Source organism: Carassius gibelio, chromosome B3 (genome assembly GCF_023724105.1).
Source record: "Carassius gibelio isolate Cgi1373 ecotype wild population from Czech Republic chromosome B3, carGib1.2-hapl.c, whole genome shotgun sequence".
In the NCBI taxonomy this organism is placed as follows: Eukaryota; Metazoa; Chordata; class Actinopteri; order Cypriniformes; family Cyprinidae; genus Carassius; species Carassius gibelio.
Genome location: NC_068398.1, coordinates 3,215,493 through 3,236,096, shown reverse-complemented (window position 1 = coordinate 3,236,096; position 20,604 = coordinate 3,215,493). Strand labels below are relative to the sequence as shown.

The window sequence follows — 20,604 nt, the reverse complement described above, 5'->3', positions numbered from 1 at the left end:
CATCACTTAAACTGGCAAAACATTGAATCCTTCAATACAGTATGAATGTCTTTCTCAAAGCTTCATATTTAAAAACTTCAGATTCCACCAGGGGACAACCTTCTTCATTTCCTTGCCCTTTGTTGTAAGAATTGCTTTGGGAAGTCGTGGCCTAATGGTTAGAGGGTTGGACTCCCAATCGAAGGGTTGGGTAGTCTCGGGCCGGACGGAATTGTGGGTGGGGGTAGTGCATTAACAGCTCTCTCCACCTTCAATACCACGACTTAGGTGCCCTTGAGCAAGGCATTGAACCCCCAACTGCTCCCCGGGCGCCGCAGCATAAATGGCTGCCCACTGCTCCGGGTGTGTGCTCACAGTGTGTGTGTGTGTGTTCACTGCTCTGTGTGTGTGCATTTCGGATGGGTTAAATGCAGAGCACAAATTCTGAGTATGGGTCACCATACTTGGCTGAATGTCACTTCACTTTACACTTTTACACTTCCTCTGCTGCTCTAACTATAGCCAAAGTTAACTTATTATTGCATGTATCTATATCCTTTGTAATGTAGAAGTTAATTAGATAAATGTTGCATATTTAATTAAAATTTACCCAATCTGCTTGTCTGGTTTCAAACGTTTACCATCAAATCATAAGGAAGCATACTGAGGTAGCAAAGTTTTTCCACTATTCACATGTGCATCTTTTTCTGTATACCCTTTTCATTTGTCCCCCATAACTGTTGTGAGCTGTATGTTTGTACCAAAATAGGCACATAATTGCATTAAAAAGAAAAGGATAATTCATTACTAGTCTTTATTGCAGATTCACTCGGAAAAGCAGTGTCTTGTCACCATCTTTAGAAGAAATAATGTAACTAAAATCACCATCATGGATACACACAGCTTTCATTTATCAATACTAAATACCAAGTATTTTAGTGTTACTTATATAAAACATTTACTGAATAATAATAATTAATAAACAACACAGATAATAAAACCAGAACCAGAAAAGGCAGTTGTGTAAAATATAACTTTGTTTTAACAGCAACAGTGTAGAACAAAATAAAAAATAAACTCATCTCTTGAAAATGTTATAGCTTCCGGAATTAAGAAGCGTTTGTCGAAAGCTTCTGCCTTCCTTCTTGAAAGAGTATTCAAACTACAGGTGAAACATTAATTAGAAGACAACTTAACATTAATAATACCCAGACACTGTATATCCTGTACTTACTGCTTATTGCACTTCTGGTTAGATGGTTTCTGCTTTTCATTGCCTTGGACCTTACATGTGCAAAGACAATAAAGTTTAATGCAATCTAATCTGCAAAGCCGATTCCAAAAAAAGTTGGGACAGTGTGCAAATTGTGAATAAAAACAGAATGCAATGATGTGGATGTTTCAAATTTCAATATTTTATTCAGAATACAACATAAATTACATATCAAATGTTTAAACTGAGAAAATGTATCTTTTTAAGGGAAAAATAAGTTAATTTTATGGCATCAACACATCTCAAAAAAGTTTTATAACAGTCTGAAAACGTCTGGGGATAGAGGAGAAAATTTGCTTAGAAGTTTAGAAATAGGAATGTTGTCCCATTCTTGTCTAATACAGGCTTCTAGTTGCTCAACTGTCTGAGGTCTTTTATGTCGCATCTTCCTCTTTATGATGTGCCAAATGTTTTCTATGGGTGAAAGATCTGGACTTCAGGCTGGCCATTTGAGTATCCGGATCCTTCTTCTACGCAGCTATGATGTTGTAATTGATGCAGTATGTGGTCTGGCATTGTCATGTTGGAAAATGCAAGGTCTTCCCTAAAAGAGACGACGTCTGGATTGTGATCACCGACAATGTTTTCTGGAAGTATTCCTGAGCCCATGTTGTGATTTCCATTACAGTATCATTCCTGTATGTGATGCAGTGCCGTCTAAGGGCCCGAAGATCATGGGCATCCAGTATGGTTTTCCGGCCTTGACCCTTAAGCACAGAGATTGTTCCAGATTCTCTGAATCTTTGGATGATATTATGAACTGTAAATTATGATAACTTCAAACTCTGCAATTTTTCTTTGAGAAACTCCTTTCTGATATTACTCCACTATTTTTCGCCACAGCATTGGGGGAATCTGTGATCCTCTGCCCATCTTGACTTCTGAGATACATTGCCACTCTGAGAGGCTCTTTTTATACCCAATCATGTTTCCAATTGACCTAATAAGTTGCATATTGGTCCTCCAGCTGTTCCTTATATGTAAATTTAACTTACTACTCAGGGTGAGCACCCCCTGCGGGCCTCACTAGCACCTCTCCCAGCAGCAACCTAGCTTTCTCAGGAGGTCTCCCATCCAGGTACTGACCAGGCTCAGACCTGCTTAGCTTCAGTGGGCAACCAGTCTTGGGCTCCAGGGTGATATGGCTGCCGCCTACTACTACTCATCAAATCTTTGAATGACGCAAATACATGATCATCAAGAATCAAATCATGAAATAGAACAAGGCCCTTCTCTCTGAGCTGTGCAAAAGTTGAATCTACAGTAGAAGGAATATTAGCTGCCCAATAATAGAAAAGAAAATTTGGAAGAGCGAGACCCCCATCCTGTCTAGTTCTTTGAAGAGTCGACTTGTGCACGTGGAGGCTTACCAGCCCAGATATATGAGGATATGATGGATTCGAATGATTTAAAAAATATTTAGGAAGAATAACAGGAATAGTCTGAAATAAAAAAAAACTATTCTTGTTAGAATATTCATTTTGATTGATTCAATCCTGCCTACTAAAGTAAGACTTGAATGAATTTGAAATATGAACCCCTAGATAACGGAAACCTGTAGAAGACATGTGAAAAGGGAGCATAGCTGGAGGAATTTGTTTCGCCAAATCACCTATGGGAAAACACTCACTTTTAGCATAATTCAATTTATAACCTGAAATTAAACCAAACTCATTCAACAGGTGCATTATACTATCTATGCAGTTAAGAGGGTCTGAGACATATAACAGGAGGTCGTCTGCATACAGTGATACACGATGCTCCCTTCCTCCTCTATAAATACCTGAAAACACTGAAGACGATTTTAATGCTATGGAGAGAGGCTCTATAGCTAAGGCAAAGAGGAGAGGCGAAAGTGGGCAGCCCTGACGGGTGTCACGAGAAAGACAGAAATAAGGGGAAGTTTCAGAATAAGTTTTCACACAAGCTGATGGAGTGGAATATAATAGACAAATCCATGATATTATTTTAGGTCCAAACCCAAATTTTTTTAAAACCATGAATAAATAATCCCACTTATTATCTCTAAAGGTGTGCCTCAAGGCTCCATCCTGGGCCCAAGCCTTTTATCTATCTACATCAATGATAAAGCCAGAGTTGCTGGCACCTCCCAGATTCATCTTTATGCAGATTATACCATTTTGTACTCAGGTGGATCCTCTCCAAATTCTGCGGCTTCCAGTCTTAAACTCAGCTTCACCTCTATAGAGCAGTTTTTTGACAATCTCCACCTCCGTATTAACACCAGTAAGACAAAAGATATCATTTTTAGTCGAAAACCGGTTCCCCAGACTCCACTTTCAATCCCTTTATTGTTTTTCTATTTCTGTTTTTTTTTCTTTATTGTCTATCTTTTTAAATTAAATTGCTTGTTCTATGTGTCATGTGTTTGACTATGTACAGTTGCACAGTATGTTCCCATTTATTCCCGTAGCCTCTTGGCCAGGTCATGTTTGTAAATGAGAAGTTCTCAAACAGTTTACCTGGATAAATAAAGGTAAAATTAATAAAATTAATTAATTAATAAAAATTAAGTTTTCAGGTACTGCGTAATATCATTCCACCTGCTGCATCCTTCATTATTACACAGGAATGAGAGTATAGTTCCTAGCCATACCGGCCTCGAAAATCACAACATTTCATTTTCCATCAGTCTAAGTAGACAATGTAACTACAGAAGAATCAAGGTTTAAATAGGAAAAGTATCAAAACTTTTTGGTCATTTGTTTTGAGAGAGATGCTAATGGTATAGTCTGATTCAATGATCTATGCTAAGCTATGCTAAAATTGTTACCGCCAGACCCAGAACTGGTGAACTCTGGGGGAGTTGTAAAATGAGCCTATTTCCAAAAAAGTGGCGTGTTTCTTTAAATCTAAATTGTTTAATGTTTAAAATCAATAGTGGTGTGGAATCTTGTAAATGTATCAGTTTTGTGTTCAGAATGTTTAGATAATTTCACTTTAATCACTTAAAAAATATATAATTTGAGAATTTGATAACTGTTCTACTGATAATTACTAGTAGTTAAAATGTTGTATTTAATTTAAGATATATACTGTAATTTATTAACTGAATCATTCTATTTTATTTAGATTAAATGTTATCGAAGATGATTTTAATCCGTTTTATACAGTTATTTTTTTTTTTTTCAAATTTATTTTTGTCCTCCAAAATTAATTTACAATCTTGAGCACGTCTTGACAATTTATTGAATGTGTTTTATTATTAAACTTTAGCAAAGGTTGTTAAATAACAGTGTTTGTCATTAGAACCTTTAATGCTGTCACTTTTTTCAATATTTAAGGTGTTTGGTCATTATAATCTAGGAAATTCCTGTAAAATAACAATTTCTCCATAAAACTATTAGTGCCATCACTTTTTTACAACCATTTTACACTGTAAAAAAATTTTTATACAAAAAAAAAAACTGTAAAATGACTGGCAGCTACGGCTGGCAAACAAAACCGTTGAAGTAAAATATCTTAATTCAAAGAAAAACCTGTAAAATAAGTTTTTATTTATTTATTTTATTCTTTATGAAAAATGCCGTAAGAATTAGTTTATGCACTTTATTGAATTTAAAATATTGTATTTTACCTTTTTTTGTCATTTGACTTATTTATTTAATTTTTTACAGTTTTAAGATATAGAGAATTAATTATGGAAGATGAAAATATACTTCATTTGCTATTAAGTATAGTATAATTAAATATAGTGCATTAAGAAGTACTAGGTTATCAGTACTGTGTAAAGATCAGATATGCTATATAATGTTATTAAAATGTAAGTGAATCATCAAAAGGTATTCTTTTATAGTTATATAAAGAGAAGGTATGGGAAAAGGGTCAATTAGGTGCTGAAAAGACGCTGTAGTAGTTCCATTATGTAAAGCTGGGAAAGAAGCTAATAGTCCAAGTGAAAACAGGCCAATTTCTCTTACTTTGCAATTAAGTTATGCATTATATGATTCTACACAATCATGCAACATTTTATGGAGATTGGACCGAAACAAAATACAACAGCTTCCATGGAGAACTGAGAAGACAGAAGGTAAATGAAATATTGGTGGATCTGAGGAAACAGCAATCAGCAAGAGGCCAGCGATGATGCAGTGAAAGCCAGCTACCTAATTGCTAGCGAAATAGCATTAGCATCAAAGCTGTACTGTGAGGGGGAGTTCGTCAAAAATTGTATTTTGAAGGCTGCCGAAATTGTGTATCCTGAGAAGCGACAAGCTTTTGCCAATATTACTTTGACGAGAAATACCGTGGCAGACAGGATTTTGTTTACTTAAAAAAAAACTTAAAAAAAAAATAAATTTTTACAAATATTTTCTTTTTAAAACAGCTGCCACTTAAGTTTTTAAGTGTGTGGAGTCAATTCATGTGTTCAGAATTGTTTCCCAGAATTGGAAAATGGATTTGAAATAATTTCTATATTTCTATGTTTGATTTATGTTAATATGCAGGACAGTGTTTTTAAGTTCCACAAAACTGTGACTAAATGTTGTGCGACATTGTACACTAACTGTGATCAGTTTTTTATACATAATGCACTTAAATAAATGTTCAACTGAGTAATAGTGTTATTGAAATTGCACATACTACTTAGGTTGTTCATAATATATTTTGTAAAAGGACAATTCATTTAATATAAAGATTTTTATAATGTACGTCTTTGCACTAATACAAAGAAAAAAGAGGACTTATTGTTATTTATATGTAGTTTTGCTTTGAGTTTACTGGTCTGGCCCCCTTGAGATCAGATTAAGCTGTATGCGGCCCCCAGACCAAAATGAGTGTGACACCCCTGCATTAAAGCATGTACCTACATAATTTCGTAAAAGGGACATTATTCAAAAGCAGTGACACAATCAGAAACTTGTGTAATCTGTGCACAAGATTTTTATTAACTAAACACCAACACAAACTAGTCTAACACATTTCTAAACCAATAGAAGCAGGTATAGGAATAGGTATCATCATATCATGTACACTCTCACTTAGATCATCAAAACACGAATTTAAAGAGACCAAACATGATATAGATGAGGTTATTTTAACTAGTGATCTATCATAATGTATGCATAAAACAGTATGCAATACAAAAGACAACATACAAGAACAGTAATAATATACACAGTGACCTTAGGATGTGTGCATTCATCCCCCAATTTGTTTTCCTATGAATTAATTAGAGAAGAGTGTTTTTCTTGGCATTATGGGTGTTTTCCTTTAACATATACCTTAAGTTAAGACCTAAGAAAATAAGTTTTCTGTAATACGCCCCCTGGGATATCATTAATATCATGAAGCAAAATTATTTAAACCTTTGTTACAGGAACTTTATCTTTGAGTTGATCTGAATCTCAGTTGAATCTGCTGTTTATGAAGATGAACTTTATTCACAGTGAAAACTTCAGATAAGGTTTCTTTATGTTGCTTGTACTGGATCTGAAGATGATCTACTTACTGTGAATGTTTTTTGTATGATTGTGTAGAGAAGATGAATGTTTGAAACACTTCCCACATTCAGTGCAGTGATACGGTTTCTCTCCAGTGTGAATCCTCTCGTGTCTTTTCAGCTGTCCTAAATCACTGAATCTCTTGTCACAGTGTAAACACTTGTAAGGTTTCTCTCCAGTGTGGATCCTCTCATGCCGTTTTAAACTGCTCGCTGAAATAAAAGTCTTTTCACACTCAAAGCACATGTACTCTCTCACACCAGAATGTATTTTCTGATGTGCTTTCAAATATTGTATTAATGGAAAACTCTTTCCACACAAATTACATGAATGTGGTTTCTCCTTTGCATGAAGTTTCAGGTGTGTTGTCAGGTTTGAAGACCACAAAAACATTTTCCCGCACTGATCACATGTGTACAGTTTCTCTTCGGTGTGGATGTTCATGTGTAACTTGAGGGTTGATGATTGTGAGAAACTCTTCCCGCACTGATCACAAGTGAACGGTTTCTCTCCAGTATGAACTCTCATGTGGTCCGTAAAGTTTTCTTTTATTGCAAAACTCTTCCCGCACTGATCACATGTGTAAGGTTTTTCTCCTGTGTGAACCCTCTCATGTTTTTGCAGATTTCCTGACTGACTGAATCTCTCATCACAGTGTGAACACTTAAAAGGTTTCATTCCATTGTGGATCCTCTTGTGTGTTTTCAGATTTCCTGACTGACTGAATCTCTCATCACAGAGTGAACACTTGTAAGGTTTCTCTCCAGTGTGGATCCTCTTGTGTGTTTTCAGATTTCCTGAATATCTGAATCTCTTGTCACAGAGTGAACACTTATACGGTTTCTCTCCAGTGTGAATCCTCTTATGCGTTTTTAAACTGCTCGCTGAACTAAAAGTCTTTTCACACTCAAAGCACATGTGCTCTCTCACACCAGTATGTATTTTCTGATGCACTTTTAAATGTTCTGGACATGAAAAACTCTTTCCACAAAAATGGCAGGAATGTGGTTTTTCCTTTGTATGAACTCTCTTGTGCTGCTTCAGGTGTGAAGCTCTCAAAAAAAATGCGTCACATTGATCACATGTGTACGGTTTCTCTCCAGTGTGGATGTCCATTTGTACCTTTATGTCTGATGAGGATATGTAACGCTTTCCACACTGATCATACGTGAATGGTTTCTCTCTGGTATGAACTCTCATATGGTCTGTAAGGTTTGCTTTTAGTGTGGAGCTCTTCCCGCATTGATCACATATGAACGTTTTTTTTTCCAATGTGGATCCTCTGGTGCTTTTTTTTTAAACTGCCCGCTGTAGTAAAAGTCTTCTCACACTCAAAGCACATGCACTCTCTCACAGCAGTATGTATTTTCTGATGTCTTTTCAAACTTAGGTAAAAGACTACTTGTTGGATGGGTACTGGTCAGATAAAGTGTGAGGATTGAATAAAATCCAACTAAGATTTTTCAGTAACTTTTGCTCCTTTTAATCATCATGTTATCTCCTGCTTCTGTTCTTTGGCTTTGCTCAGTCAACTTCTTGCTTTATAGCGCTTCATCCAGGTCGCCAGTAGCAAACACTGCAATGGAATTACACAATTTACAAGCATTAAATGTATTTACTTTTTTTTCCCAATCTGATTGTTACCCATTTAAATGTGATGATGGAGGCTTTGGCTATTCTGTTTTATACTGTCATATACTTATTCATTTACACTCATTTATTTTTATTACATGCTTTGCTGTTTTTGTATTTATGTATGCACTGAAAGCTGAAAAAATATTTGTGTGGTATGCACAAAACATACATGAGAATAAATATACACTGAATCATAAATGTTGTGTATAAATCAGAACCCTATGCACATATGAAAATTTTAATTGATACAGATATATATAAACCTGTGAAATAAATTAATGCAGTACACAACCGCTTCATATTTAGTCACAATAGCATAGGCTATTTTGTGTAATGGTCAATAAATGTTCTCATTTACATTGTTGGTCCTGTTGACTTTGCCCACTAAATTCATCCCAGTTGTTACAGAGTCTTGTCCACCTTAAAATTATAATATTAATATATTTGAATTTTGTAACCTCATGACTTCCCATGCACATCTGTGGACAACAAGCATACATACAGGAATGTATTTGGGCAACTGCTTGATGGACAGTCTGCTTAACTGGCACTGGGCACACTGCAAAACCCGATTTTCAGAAATAAGCACATGAGAAATGCATTCCACAACATAATCAGTTTATGTGTGTGTGTCAGCAATGTTGAAAATGAAAATATTAAGTAGACTTTGACCCATTTATCAATGTCCACCCCATTCCAGGCCAGTAGAATCTAGCTGAAATGGCAAGTTTTTTGTTTTTTTTTTTTAATTCTAAAATAAAAATTGGCTGGCCTCTTTTTGTCCAGCAACCACTTTTCCTCTAAACTTTACATTGTATATTTAATTTGTATATTTTGTTGTTTATATTCGTTGTTTTTATATTTTTAATAACAGATTGGTTACCTGAGTACATGATTGTGAATTTTAATTGCTGTTTTTAACAGAGATTTTTGTCTTTTCTGTTCTCTTACAGATCACTATTGCACACCAAGTAAGCAAAAGTTATTTACCACTTGCAATTGGTTTTCCAGCCCAAAACCTCGTCAAAAACTGAATGCAACCATTTTTGTCTAGGATTATTTTGTCAAAACATCTTTTGTCTATGGTAACTCTAATCTACATTAACTATTTAATTAGTATCCAGTTATTTATATTACATTTGTGGAGTTAACAACTACTTCTGAACTAATAAAATAATAAACATAAAATTTTTAGTCACTTGGCCTCATACATTTTCCTTATGAAAGAGGTCACTGCAAGCTAATCCTTTTTGCCTCCCTTTAATTCGAATACATCCATGAACGGGCAGTTTTGAAAAGTGCTTTGAATATAGGGGAAATATGATCTAGCCTACAACATGAGGTGTAAATAAAGAGTAGAGAGGCTAATAAACATGAATTTGATTTTAAATAGTGTGGCGTGTTCTGTGTTTTATACAAGATTTCAAATGTTCCAATACTTTTTAACATCCTGGCTATAGATAAAGCAAGCTATTTAATTTATGGCATTACATTTAAAAACGATTGAAATTCCATTGAAATTCCGTTGATCTATGGACAGAATTTCAACATTGTTTCAATATTAAATCAGGGTGCAAAATGATGTTGAATCAACATCAGAGTTCGATGTTGATTCAATGACTTAATGTTGACAACGGAATGATTCAGCATAGTTTCAATGACTGTTTGCTATCTGGCCCACCCAGCAAAAACTCGTTGAAAAGACGTCATTGGCAGACGTCTAAACGTTAAAATTTAGTTGAAAAGTTAAAGGTGAAAAGACTTCTTTTTCAGGTCGTCGAAAAGACGTCTATAAAAAGACGTCCAAATTACGTTTAAATGTGGTTGAAAAGTTAAAGGTTAAAAGACGTCTTTTCCAGGCCTAATTACAACCGTAAATTATTTTTAATATTCCTAATTAGTGAAAATAAGACAATTCACAGTATATTGACACATTTATTGACACATTACCTCTTTCATGTAAATTCTTGATCACATCTTAAGCATCCTTTGATTAAACAGACTGTAAAAACAGTAATATTGTGAAATATAACTACAGAAATAATTGTTTTTTATGTGGATGCAGTCAAATGTAATTTATGCCTATAAACTGAATCTGTAACACAATTACTCCAGTCTTCAGTGTTACATGATCTTCAGAAATCATTATAATATACTGATTTGCTGCTCAAGAAACATTTCTGATTATTATCAATGTTTAAAACAGTTGTGCTTCCCAATATTTTGTGGAAACCATTACATTTATCAGTATTTTTTTAATAGACCAATGCCAATGCAGTACTGATGCATCATGGTGCTTTGTGTGAATGCGTTATTTTATATAAAAAAAAAATTCTCAGATTTTATTAAAAAGTTCTGCATTTGTGTTTTAAAGATGAACAAAAGTCTGGCTTGGACATGAAGGTGAGTGATGAAAATCTTTGGTTTAACGAACACATTAGGTAAATGGGGTTCCCACAGGGGCACCAGTAGATCTATGCCTGATCTTCTGCTACTTCCTCCATCCCAATTCTGGATTAATGAGCCACAGCAGATGTTTCCACTTTGAATGCTTTAGCCTCGCTGTTTTTTCTCCAGCATCTAAAGTGAGAAAGAAAACAGTAACTAAAATGTAAATTAATAATACAAAAACAATGGTTGTCCAAAAAGCACAAATTAAATTGTACTCGTTCTTCATGAGGGATTATTAACTAATCAGTATGTCAGGGCTTGTCAACTCTGGCCCTTAAGGTGAGACTTCGGTCTCTGCAGAGTAAAAGTGGGCGTTTATGACTTAGTGTGTGTATTCAAACTGCTGGGTGTTTCTAAATCATGCAATCAAAATGACCCCCCTTACCTAACCCCACCATCACGATGACGTCAGCCAATCAGGTATTATGGTCTAAAAACACCCTGATCTGGTAACTTCCATTACTTTCCTGCAGAGACCTATGCTTGGCTTAAGGTCCACTGTCATGCAGAGTTTACGTCTCAATCAGCTTCACAGTCTGCCAAGTTGTGAATATATTGTGTACATATAAATGTAGGTACTGGTAAGCACTGTGGCTCACTATACACTGGTGACTATTTCTGTCCTCATTGTACAACATCACTGCTGGCAATTTACAGCACATTATGATAAATACTTTATTACATGTATGTGCAAGATTTAATTCATAAATTAATTGGAAATGTTTACTAGATTAGACATTACCTGTCTAGTGATAGGTTTATGCTAAAATATATTATTGGTTTGTGTTTTAAAATCTATTACGTGTAATCTTATAGCGAATTATCAGTGCACCGTAAAAAGAAAATTGTGATTGAGGCAGTCCTTCACCACTGACTACTGAGCAATGGACCTGAGTGAAACACCCCCAGAGTTTACGTCCACACCTGATCACACTCACCTGTTTGTGACTTATAGTTAGTAAAACTGAAGACCTTGATTAATGGGCTCAGGTGCACTGCAGGTTGGTGCAAAACTCTGCATGTAAGTGGACCTTGAGAGACAATGTTGAGATCTCCTGCAATATGTTCTGAACATGCAATATAAAGAGGCATAATGACTTACATCACTGGTGTCCAGTCCTGGGCTGGAGGAGCACCGTTCTGCAGAGTTTCTGCTGATCCTTGATCAGCTGCTCAGGTCCGCTTAACTGGGGTTGGAGCTAAACTCTGAAAAAAGAGAAGACAACCAATATTATAATGTTAAAAAGTTAAACAAGCTTAAATAATTTGATCCATAAATATGCACAACATCTGAAAATGCACAAAGATGAGAAGAAAGCACTTTCAACACTGAAAAATAAGAAGCCAATATTAAGTCACACATGCATTTTCTTTTCTTCTTATTATTCCTCTTCCAATAAGTTACAATTTATCAATGATTTTCAGTCTCTGAAATAGAAAAGATCTATCAATGATGAACTATTATTTACCCCGTTTGTATCTGCAAGGTGTTCTTTACAAATTTTACCTGTGTTAAGATCAGTAATTATGACTGTCGAATGTCTGACTTGACTCAGTGTATTCTCCCCCCAAACATATGATTAGACTATTAGTCGGATATCAGCAAGATTTGACTATGAAAAACCTTAGTCAAGGACACCCCAGTAATTTCAAATATTACTATTTTACTGTATTTTAATCAAATAAATGCAGCAGTGGTGAGCATAAAATATTTATTTTAAATACATTCTGTATTTGAATCTGACTACCTTTCTAATCTTTTTGTATTCTATTTTCTTTTCATTTATTATGCAATTGTATATGTGTGTGTGTATGTGTAAAGACCTCTAACTAGCTTGCTCTATTCTTTTTTTAAATTCTTATCCGTTTTCTTTTTATTTGTTATATTATTTAAAATCCCATGCTACGTGTACTGTGTTGACCTAACTGAGACTTGTTATAGCACTTATATATCATTGCTCTTTTTGATTGCTTCCACTGTCTTCATCTGTAAGTCTCTTTGGATAAAAGCGTCTGCTAAATGAATAAATGTAAATGTTAATACATGATAAATCTGACCCTTAAACAATTGAATGGTAGTGTATGTTTGAGGTATTACTTACTAGTTATGTTTCATAATGTCTAAAAATGTTCTTCATCTGGATACACGCACGGCCATCAGCATGGAAGAATCTAGAACATAAACAATCTGTCATTCTGTCAATCTGTCTAAGCCAACAATATTTATTATACAATGCCAGGTTTATTATAAATAAACTATAGCAGAGGTGAAATGCAGAAAAGAAAATTAATTTACAGATTATACAAAAAAAATTTAAGAATAATAACAGAATTTAAAGTTTTAGGTTTACTAACCGAGTAATGCTCTTACAGTGTGGACATCAAAATAACTAACAGGCAAACACACACACACACATATAATGAAAATATTATATAAACACACACATATATAAAAAATTGCAGATTCATGCTGATGTAGGCGAAATATATTGTGAAAGATGCATATAAAGTTACCTCTTGTAGTTAGGATTATGGTTGAGATGCTAACTTTTCTGAAGACACATTTCTATAAAGTACATTTTCAACGAAAGCGTGTCATTTACATGAAAGAAAGTTTCAGGGACACTTTTATGTAATATTTGTGTATTTTAGGGATTAAATTTACCTGAAATTAGTGAAAACATCCATGAGAGACAGCGTCCATTCAGCTGCTTGACGGTTGAGCTGCGCCCCGTTTCCATGGTGACTTCCTCCGCTCCAGTTCAGCGCGTGACCATCAAGTTTTTTCAAAATATTTAAATATATTTAACAGTGCTTCAGACCTGAGGTCTAATATATTTAATCACTGGTTTATGTCAAGGGCTTTGTGGTGCGAAATAAAAGTTATTTTTCTGATAAATTTGGACTTAAAGCCCATTTACATCTATTTTTGGGCTAAATTTGGAGACGTTAAATGTCGCTTTTGGGGCTTATTTGGACCAAATCCGACGGACCAAACGAAGACCAATTTTCAACTTCGCTTTTTGGGCTTAATTTGGACAAAATCCGACGGACCAAATGAAGACCAATTTTCAACGTCGCTTTTTGGTCTAAAAGATGGCCATGACGGGTCGACTTCATTTAGACCAGAAAACGACGTCCAAATGACGTCTGGTGCTGGGTGGGGGGACACCGGCCGCGCGCACTTAAAACGTGTGTCTCTCTCAAACTGTGTCCTGTGCAACTCTTAAAACTCTCTCACATTTGTCATTAAAATAACGCCCTACAAAACTACAATGATTCGTTGACACTGGCTACATGAGCTTGTTGCATGTAGCTACCCAGCAAGCAATAGCCCTCATTTCAACGTCTGGGTTAAATATAGACCCGATATAGTCCGGCTATGTGTAACCCACTTTTAGCCCAAATAACATTTAATCTGGATAAATGTATTTTTTTTGCAAAATAACTTGTGAGATGTATGATATTCCATCATGTACGCAGAGTCTACCGTGATTACAAGTTGTTTGGTTTACTTTATTTTACATGTTATATGTGTAGGTTGTGCTTAGCCACGATTTAGCTCGTATTCAGACCCGGCTATTGTAGCCCACTTTTTGTCAAAACTGATTAATTGTATTTTTTTGCCAGGCAGTGCATGAAATGGTTAATATTCAATCATTTTCGCATTGGTATGATATCAATGTTCAATATGTCATTTTCACGACATGGTCGATCTGTAGTCACGATTTAGCTCCGAATTGGACGGGCTATATGCGGTCTGCTTTAGCCCACCTGGCGAAATCAATGCAATCTGGTCTACGTACGGCTTGGCTATAGCCCAGATTCAGACCAGCGACCTAGAATATTAGTCTTTGAAATGTTTTCGCTTACACAGCTTAATATATATTCTGTCAAACATTCATACACAATCTACGATAAAAAAAAATCAAATCAAATGCAATTGCATTTCCCAACCGCTAGATGGCACAATCGAAACACTACTGAGACATGTCTAGATCACTTTAGCCAAATCTCGCGATAAACATTTTCGCCATTTTATTTTACACGAGGCAGCTGTCGGAGAGCAACGGGTGAGCAACAGTCTGAGTGAAAACCTTCACATTTCTACTTCGATCTTGTAAGTATGCGTGTTATTTTTGATATGTTCATTTTTTAAATTAGTTAGCTGTTATAATGTGTAGAAACCATGACATTTTAACATTAACATTGCAGAGTACTACTTTTCTCCAAAAAGTTAACGTTACCTGCACGTGTAATTGCAAATGTATCTAAATTCAATGGATGCGGTAACCATGAAACTATGAAACTTATCATTACTATTTTTTATTATTATAAAGATACCAGTATATTTTTGTTTTTAAATTATAGTTGATTTAAAGCAAATTTTGTAAGTACTTTACATAAAATTTAACAGCAGCATAGTGCAACATGAAAAGAAATTAAAAAAAAAAAAATCCTCTCCATTTAATAAAAGGTAGTGGCAAACATAAAGTCTTTAAACTTGTTTGTAAATAATTAAAATATGCAGCATACATTCAGTTTTCGGTGAATTTGTTTCAGATATAAATCTGAATGCTGCTTCTCCATATTTTGTTTTGACTTTGGAGATATAGAAGTAGTTGGCTACTGTCCCAGATGTCCTGAGAGGTCTGCTCTGGATGGTTCATAGTGCATCAGAAGATTAGAAATTTACTTTGTCGTTAAAATGTTAATTTAATAACCAACTGTAGTTTTTGGATATGAATTTTTTGACAGACAGATAGCCAGTGTAAAAACCTCAGAACTGGAGTGATGTAATCCACTTTATTTGATTTAAAGACACTGTTTATTGCTAATTATCCTGCAATCAGTCAACAAAGTACAGCAATTGAATATATATATAAAGATAGATAGATATAAAGAGTTCAGATGCAAAAGCCTCTAAGTGCCATCTGAAATTTTCTTCTCGAATGTTCATTTGTATCAAGCTCATATATGTAAGTTTAGTAATTTCACTTAAATGAAAATTAATAGGTCATTTTCATTGCCATTTAAGTGAAATTACTGAACCTGCATATATGAGCTTGATAAAAATGAACATTCGAGAAGAAAATTTAAGATATATATGTATATGTATGTGTGTATATAGCCTATATATATATAGATATATATGCCTTGTACAGAATTGTTCGATACGCATCTCGTTACACGCCGTATTGCTTTACCATTACGCGAGCAAAAATGTTCAAATATTGATATTAATCATAATATTGATATAAATTATTGTCTATATTGATATAAATTATATAGTCTCAATCTATATTCTGTTAACTCTATTAAATTATCCTAGCAAAAGTGATTGACTAATTAGATAAAAAGGATCGTCAACAATGTTTTTCTTGAGCAATAATTCTTTCCTTTTTCTCATTTGGCAGACGCAGTGATGACCAGCTTTCCATCAGCTACGGAATGTGAAATAAAAAATGCTATTTCTAATCATTTCAAACAAGCACCAGGGAGGGCAGGGGGTGGGGGTTATGGATCTAAAGTAAACAGTTAATTCTTAGAAATTAATTGTTTTACATATTTTTCCAATGTTTTATTTGTTAATTTTTATGTTTGAATGTTGTCCAAGTTGTTGTTGTAAATATGATTATTCAAAATAAATCCCTTTATATTCAATTAGTTTGGATGGATTTTCATTTATGAGAACCTGTTATATTTGAGTGAAAAGAATCCTTATGCCTCATTTTGTTGTCTATTACATGTATATGTAGTGTAATTGATGACTAGTCTATTCTTGGGCTATGGTTAGACGTCTATTAGATTTTCACTGACAGACCAAAATCAGCCTTGTTTTAGCCTAGACCCATATTGCCTGTCTATTAGACGTGTAGTCATTTAGCGGTCTAATTGATGACTAGTCTATTCTTGGGCTATGGTTAGACGTCTATTAGACGTATATATGTAGTCATTCAATAGCTGTCTATTCTTGGGGTATGTTTAGACGTCTATTAGATTTTCACTGACAGCCCAAAATTAGCCTCGATTTAGCCTAGACGTCTGGGCTGTGTTTAGACGTCTGTTAGACGCGAAATTGCTTGCTGGGTACAGTTTACAAACCCGAGGAACGGATGCGAAAGAGTGCTTTTCTTTTGTTCTCTCCTACAGGTGACTTATCTGGCTCCGTTAGCAAATAATAGAAAAGAAAGAAAAGATAAAGAGGACTCGCACTCACCATATAACTCTCAATACTCTCGCGCAGCTCGGCTCTTCTTACTCGCGCATGCGCACACCGAGTGATCCTCACAAGCGCTGCTGCAGCGTGACGCCAGTGCGTCTCGATCGCCCCCAGCGGCTGGACCCAGGGTAGCTCACAAGCCCCGCCCCTCCCTCTGAGCTAACGGGACTCACTGAATAATTACGTCACACTTCCGATATTACACGCTGATGTAAGGTCAAGTGTTCGCCTGTTAAATAAGTTTGGTTTTAGTTTTGTTTTTGTTGCATAACAAGAACAGCAACACAACACACATATATAGATGGCAACAGTGTTTTCAACTTTAGTCAGTTACATTCATAATAGCATCAAAGGAACAGAGAGAAAGAAAGAAAGAAAGAAAGAAAGAAAGAAAGAAAGAAAATACAGGGGATTAAAAAAAATCCATAAGAAAACTTATTTTTACAATAAAAATATTTAGTTTTACAGTGAGTTAAATGCTTTTCCTTAAAGGGATAGGTCAAATTTAACTTACCCTTGAATTTGTCCTATGTCATGCGTTTCTTTGTTAGACCACAAAAGGAGATTTAAATAAAACGTCCAAAATGTGCTTGTCCATATCATGTCAGTCTATGGCGAATAACATCAAGCTGTTAAAATAGAAGCAAAAATATAATAAAGTGGTCTTGTGTATCATGTGATGTCTATTCCAAGTTTTCTGGGGTTATACAGTAAGGTTTGGTGAGAAACATACTGAACTTTTCCATATTATTTAACAAAGAACTTGATTGTTGGAACTCTGTGCATGACTGTGTGTTCATGGTACACTATTATTCAAGATCACTCTGAATTGCACAAGTTCTGAAAAAAAAAAAATTTATTTTGTTTTTATTCATCTTACTTGTTCACAACTTGTGTGGTTTTCCTAGTTGAGTTGGATTGAATTGCTTTGCTTTGCTAAAAGAGTCTCACGAGACCAGCAGTCAGGAAAATAAATTATGACATCATTTTTATTTTTGGGGGTGTAACGATATACAAATCTCCATATTCATCGGGAAGAAGGAGGCGGGAACCGGCGCACAATCAAAACATAATTTTAATATTCAAAATAAACACAAAACAGCAAATAAAACAAATAAAAGCAAACACATAAAATAACGTCCCAGGCCTGGTCCTCTCTCGTCCTTCACGGTCGTCACTCCAGTTTTATATCTTTCCATCTCCTACGTGGGACTCAAGACCGGCGGTGGGGCGCAGGTGTAGCTCATCTCCAATCACTACACCTGGCCTCACTCCTCGTTCCCACGCCTCTCGGCCCCGCCCCACTCGCCACATACCCCCATCGCCCCTCGCAGGCCGGGGGGTACCCTCGAGACTGCGCTCTACCCCCCCCCTTCCCTCCGGAGGGGACCGCTCACGGGGACCTGCAGGAACCTGGGGGTAGGACAGACGAGGCGAGAGAAAAGGAGATGGAAGGAGGAGCGACAAGGACGAGAGAGGGGAGAGAGAAAAAAACCGCGGTGCCTGGCGGTGGCACTGGACGGCCCTCGGCGGACGGCGCGACACTCCTCCGCCGCCCGATGGACGGCGACGGCTCCTCCGGTTTTGGGCAGCCGGCAGGAGTCCCCCGTTCCCTGCCCCTCCGGATTCCTTCGCGGAGGTGGCAGGCTCCGGCCCCCTGGCGAACGGCGCCGACTCCTCCGCTCCCTCACGGACGGCAGCCGCCCCTCCATATCGTGGGCGGCCAGCAGCGAGCTCGCCCGTCCCCGGCAACTTGCTCCAGCCCACCGCCTCGAGCGTCCCTGGCGGCACATACCTCGCCAGCTCGAGGGCACCACAGCGGCGAGGGATCTTCAGCAGCGCGTCCCTCCTTCTCCCGGGTTTCGGCACCACTGTAACGATATACATACTCCATAGTCGTCGGGAAGAAGGAGGCGGGAACGGGCGCACAATCAAAACATCATTTTAATAATTCAAAAATAAACAAAACAGCGCGTCAGCCCCTCACGGCGACTGACGCCCACAAATAAAAAGCAAACATAAAATAATATCCCAGGCCTGGTCCTCTCTCGTCCTTCACGGTCGTCACTCCAGTTTTATATCCTTCCATCTCCTACGTGGGACTCAAGACCGGCGGTGGGGCGCAGGTGCAGCTCATCTTCAATCACTACACCTGGCCTCACTCCTCGTTCCCACGCCTCTCGGCCCCGCCCCACTCGCCACGGGGGACAAAATAACCCTTAAAACAAATTGTTCACCTGAATTGTTATTTACTTATACTCATTCTGTTCTACAGACACCATGTACGAAATATATGTCATACAGGTTTGGAACCACATGAAGATAAAAAAAAATGATGACAGAATTTTAGGGTAAATGTTTTGAGTTAACTATTATTATATTGTAAATTATACTTGTCTCTGATATTTCACTTGTTAATAGCTTTGATTAATGGATGTGAATTTGTGATGCTGCAAGTGGGAGTGGATTTCTTGCTTAGCTGGAAACAGCAGAGAACCTGATCCTGTCGTCCTGAAAAAAAGAAAGAGACTACTTTCTCCAGGAAGGTCCAAATGCCATTGGCACAGACTTTGTTCAGTGATCAGCAACATACATTCAGTCAGGGCCATCCTTAGGTGGGTGCAACTGGTTGGGTCGCACCGGACTCCACACTTGTGGGGTAAACAGACTTAATGAGCCTCCACCCAGGAACGCTCCTTACTTTGCACCGGGTCACGCATCAGATAAGTACGACCCTGCATTCAGCTTTTATGGTAATGAATGAGATGCTGTAGGTTAAGCAGATAAACGTAAGCACTACACAACTTTTTCCTCAGCGCAGAAGTAAGTCTATGGGTGAGACTTCCGTTTCATTAGCCGCTACAACGAGGAGAATAACAAAGTGCAGTAAACAGTAAAACTTTTTGTAAAACACTGAATGTGAAGATATTTTGGTGCAGTGATAAAGTTACAATGTTTCAATTTAAATAAATAAATGTAAACATGTATTGATTTGTGGATAAATTTATTAATTGTCATATATACATTCCAGGAGTGTTAAATTTGACTTTTTTGCTGTGCAGGAGAGTTTTTGTAATGCTAACTAAAGGGACAGTATCAACCCTGGCAAAAAGGTGGGGGGACATGTCCCACCCGCAAATTACGCCTATGGCTCCAGTGGTTTCCTATATCTTTTAGAATTCAATAAAAAATGTTTATTGTTTTTAAAGCACTTAATGGACTTAATTCTGCTCCTAACTCCCTTAGATCTTCTAATATAGCTCTTTTACGTGTCCTATGGACACAACTTAAGTTTAAGGGTGACAGAGCCTAGTAGCTGCTCCACGGTTATGAATCAGTTGCCACCTGACATTAAGAGTTCTCTATTTCAGTTTTTGAGTCTAAACTTAAAACGCATCTTTATTCTATGACCTTTCTTAATTTTTAGTATTGTTACCTTGGATTTTAATTGATATTTTATTGTATTGCATTTTATACTTTATTGTATTTTATGATTGTTTTGTACAGTACTTTGGTCAGTGTATGCTGAATTTAAATGTGCTCTATAAATAAAATTTACTTACAATGTAAATTCTTCC

At 36.5% G+C, this 20,604-nt stretch overlaps 1 protein-coding gene across 1 annotated transcript; it reads right to left on the bottom strand.

The window, feature by feature from the left end:
• Positions 1 to 5,233: 5,233 nt before the first annotated feature.
• Positions 5,234 to 17,140, bottom strand: LOC127952192 (zinc finger protein 595). Its single transcript, XM_052550592.1, has 2 exons — positions 17,024 to 17,140; positions 5,234 to 8,293 (listed from the first exon to the last, which is right to left on the bottom strand). The coding sequence occupies exon 2, from the start codon at positions 7,915 to 7,917 to the stop codon at positions 6,718 to 6,720; it is 1,200 nt and encodes a 399-aa protein (XP_052406552.1). The 5' UTR covers positions 7,918 to 8,293; positions 17,024 to 17,140; the 3' UTR covers positions 5,234 to 6,717.
• Between the last annotated feature and the right edge of the window lie 3,464 nt (positions 17,141 to 20,604).

What these genes read in the sequence shown, in the direction of transcription:
- LOC127952192 (XM_052550592.1), bottom strand. Translation starts at nt 7,917, where the DNA reads ATGAGAGTTCATACCAGAGAGAAACCATTCACGTATGATCAGTGTGGA.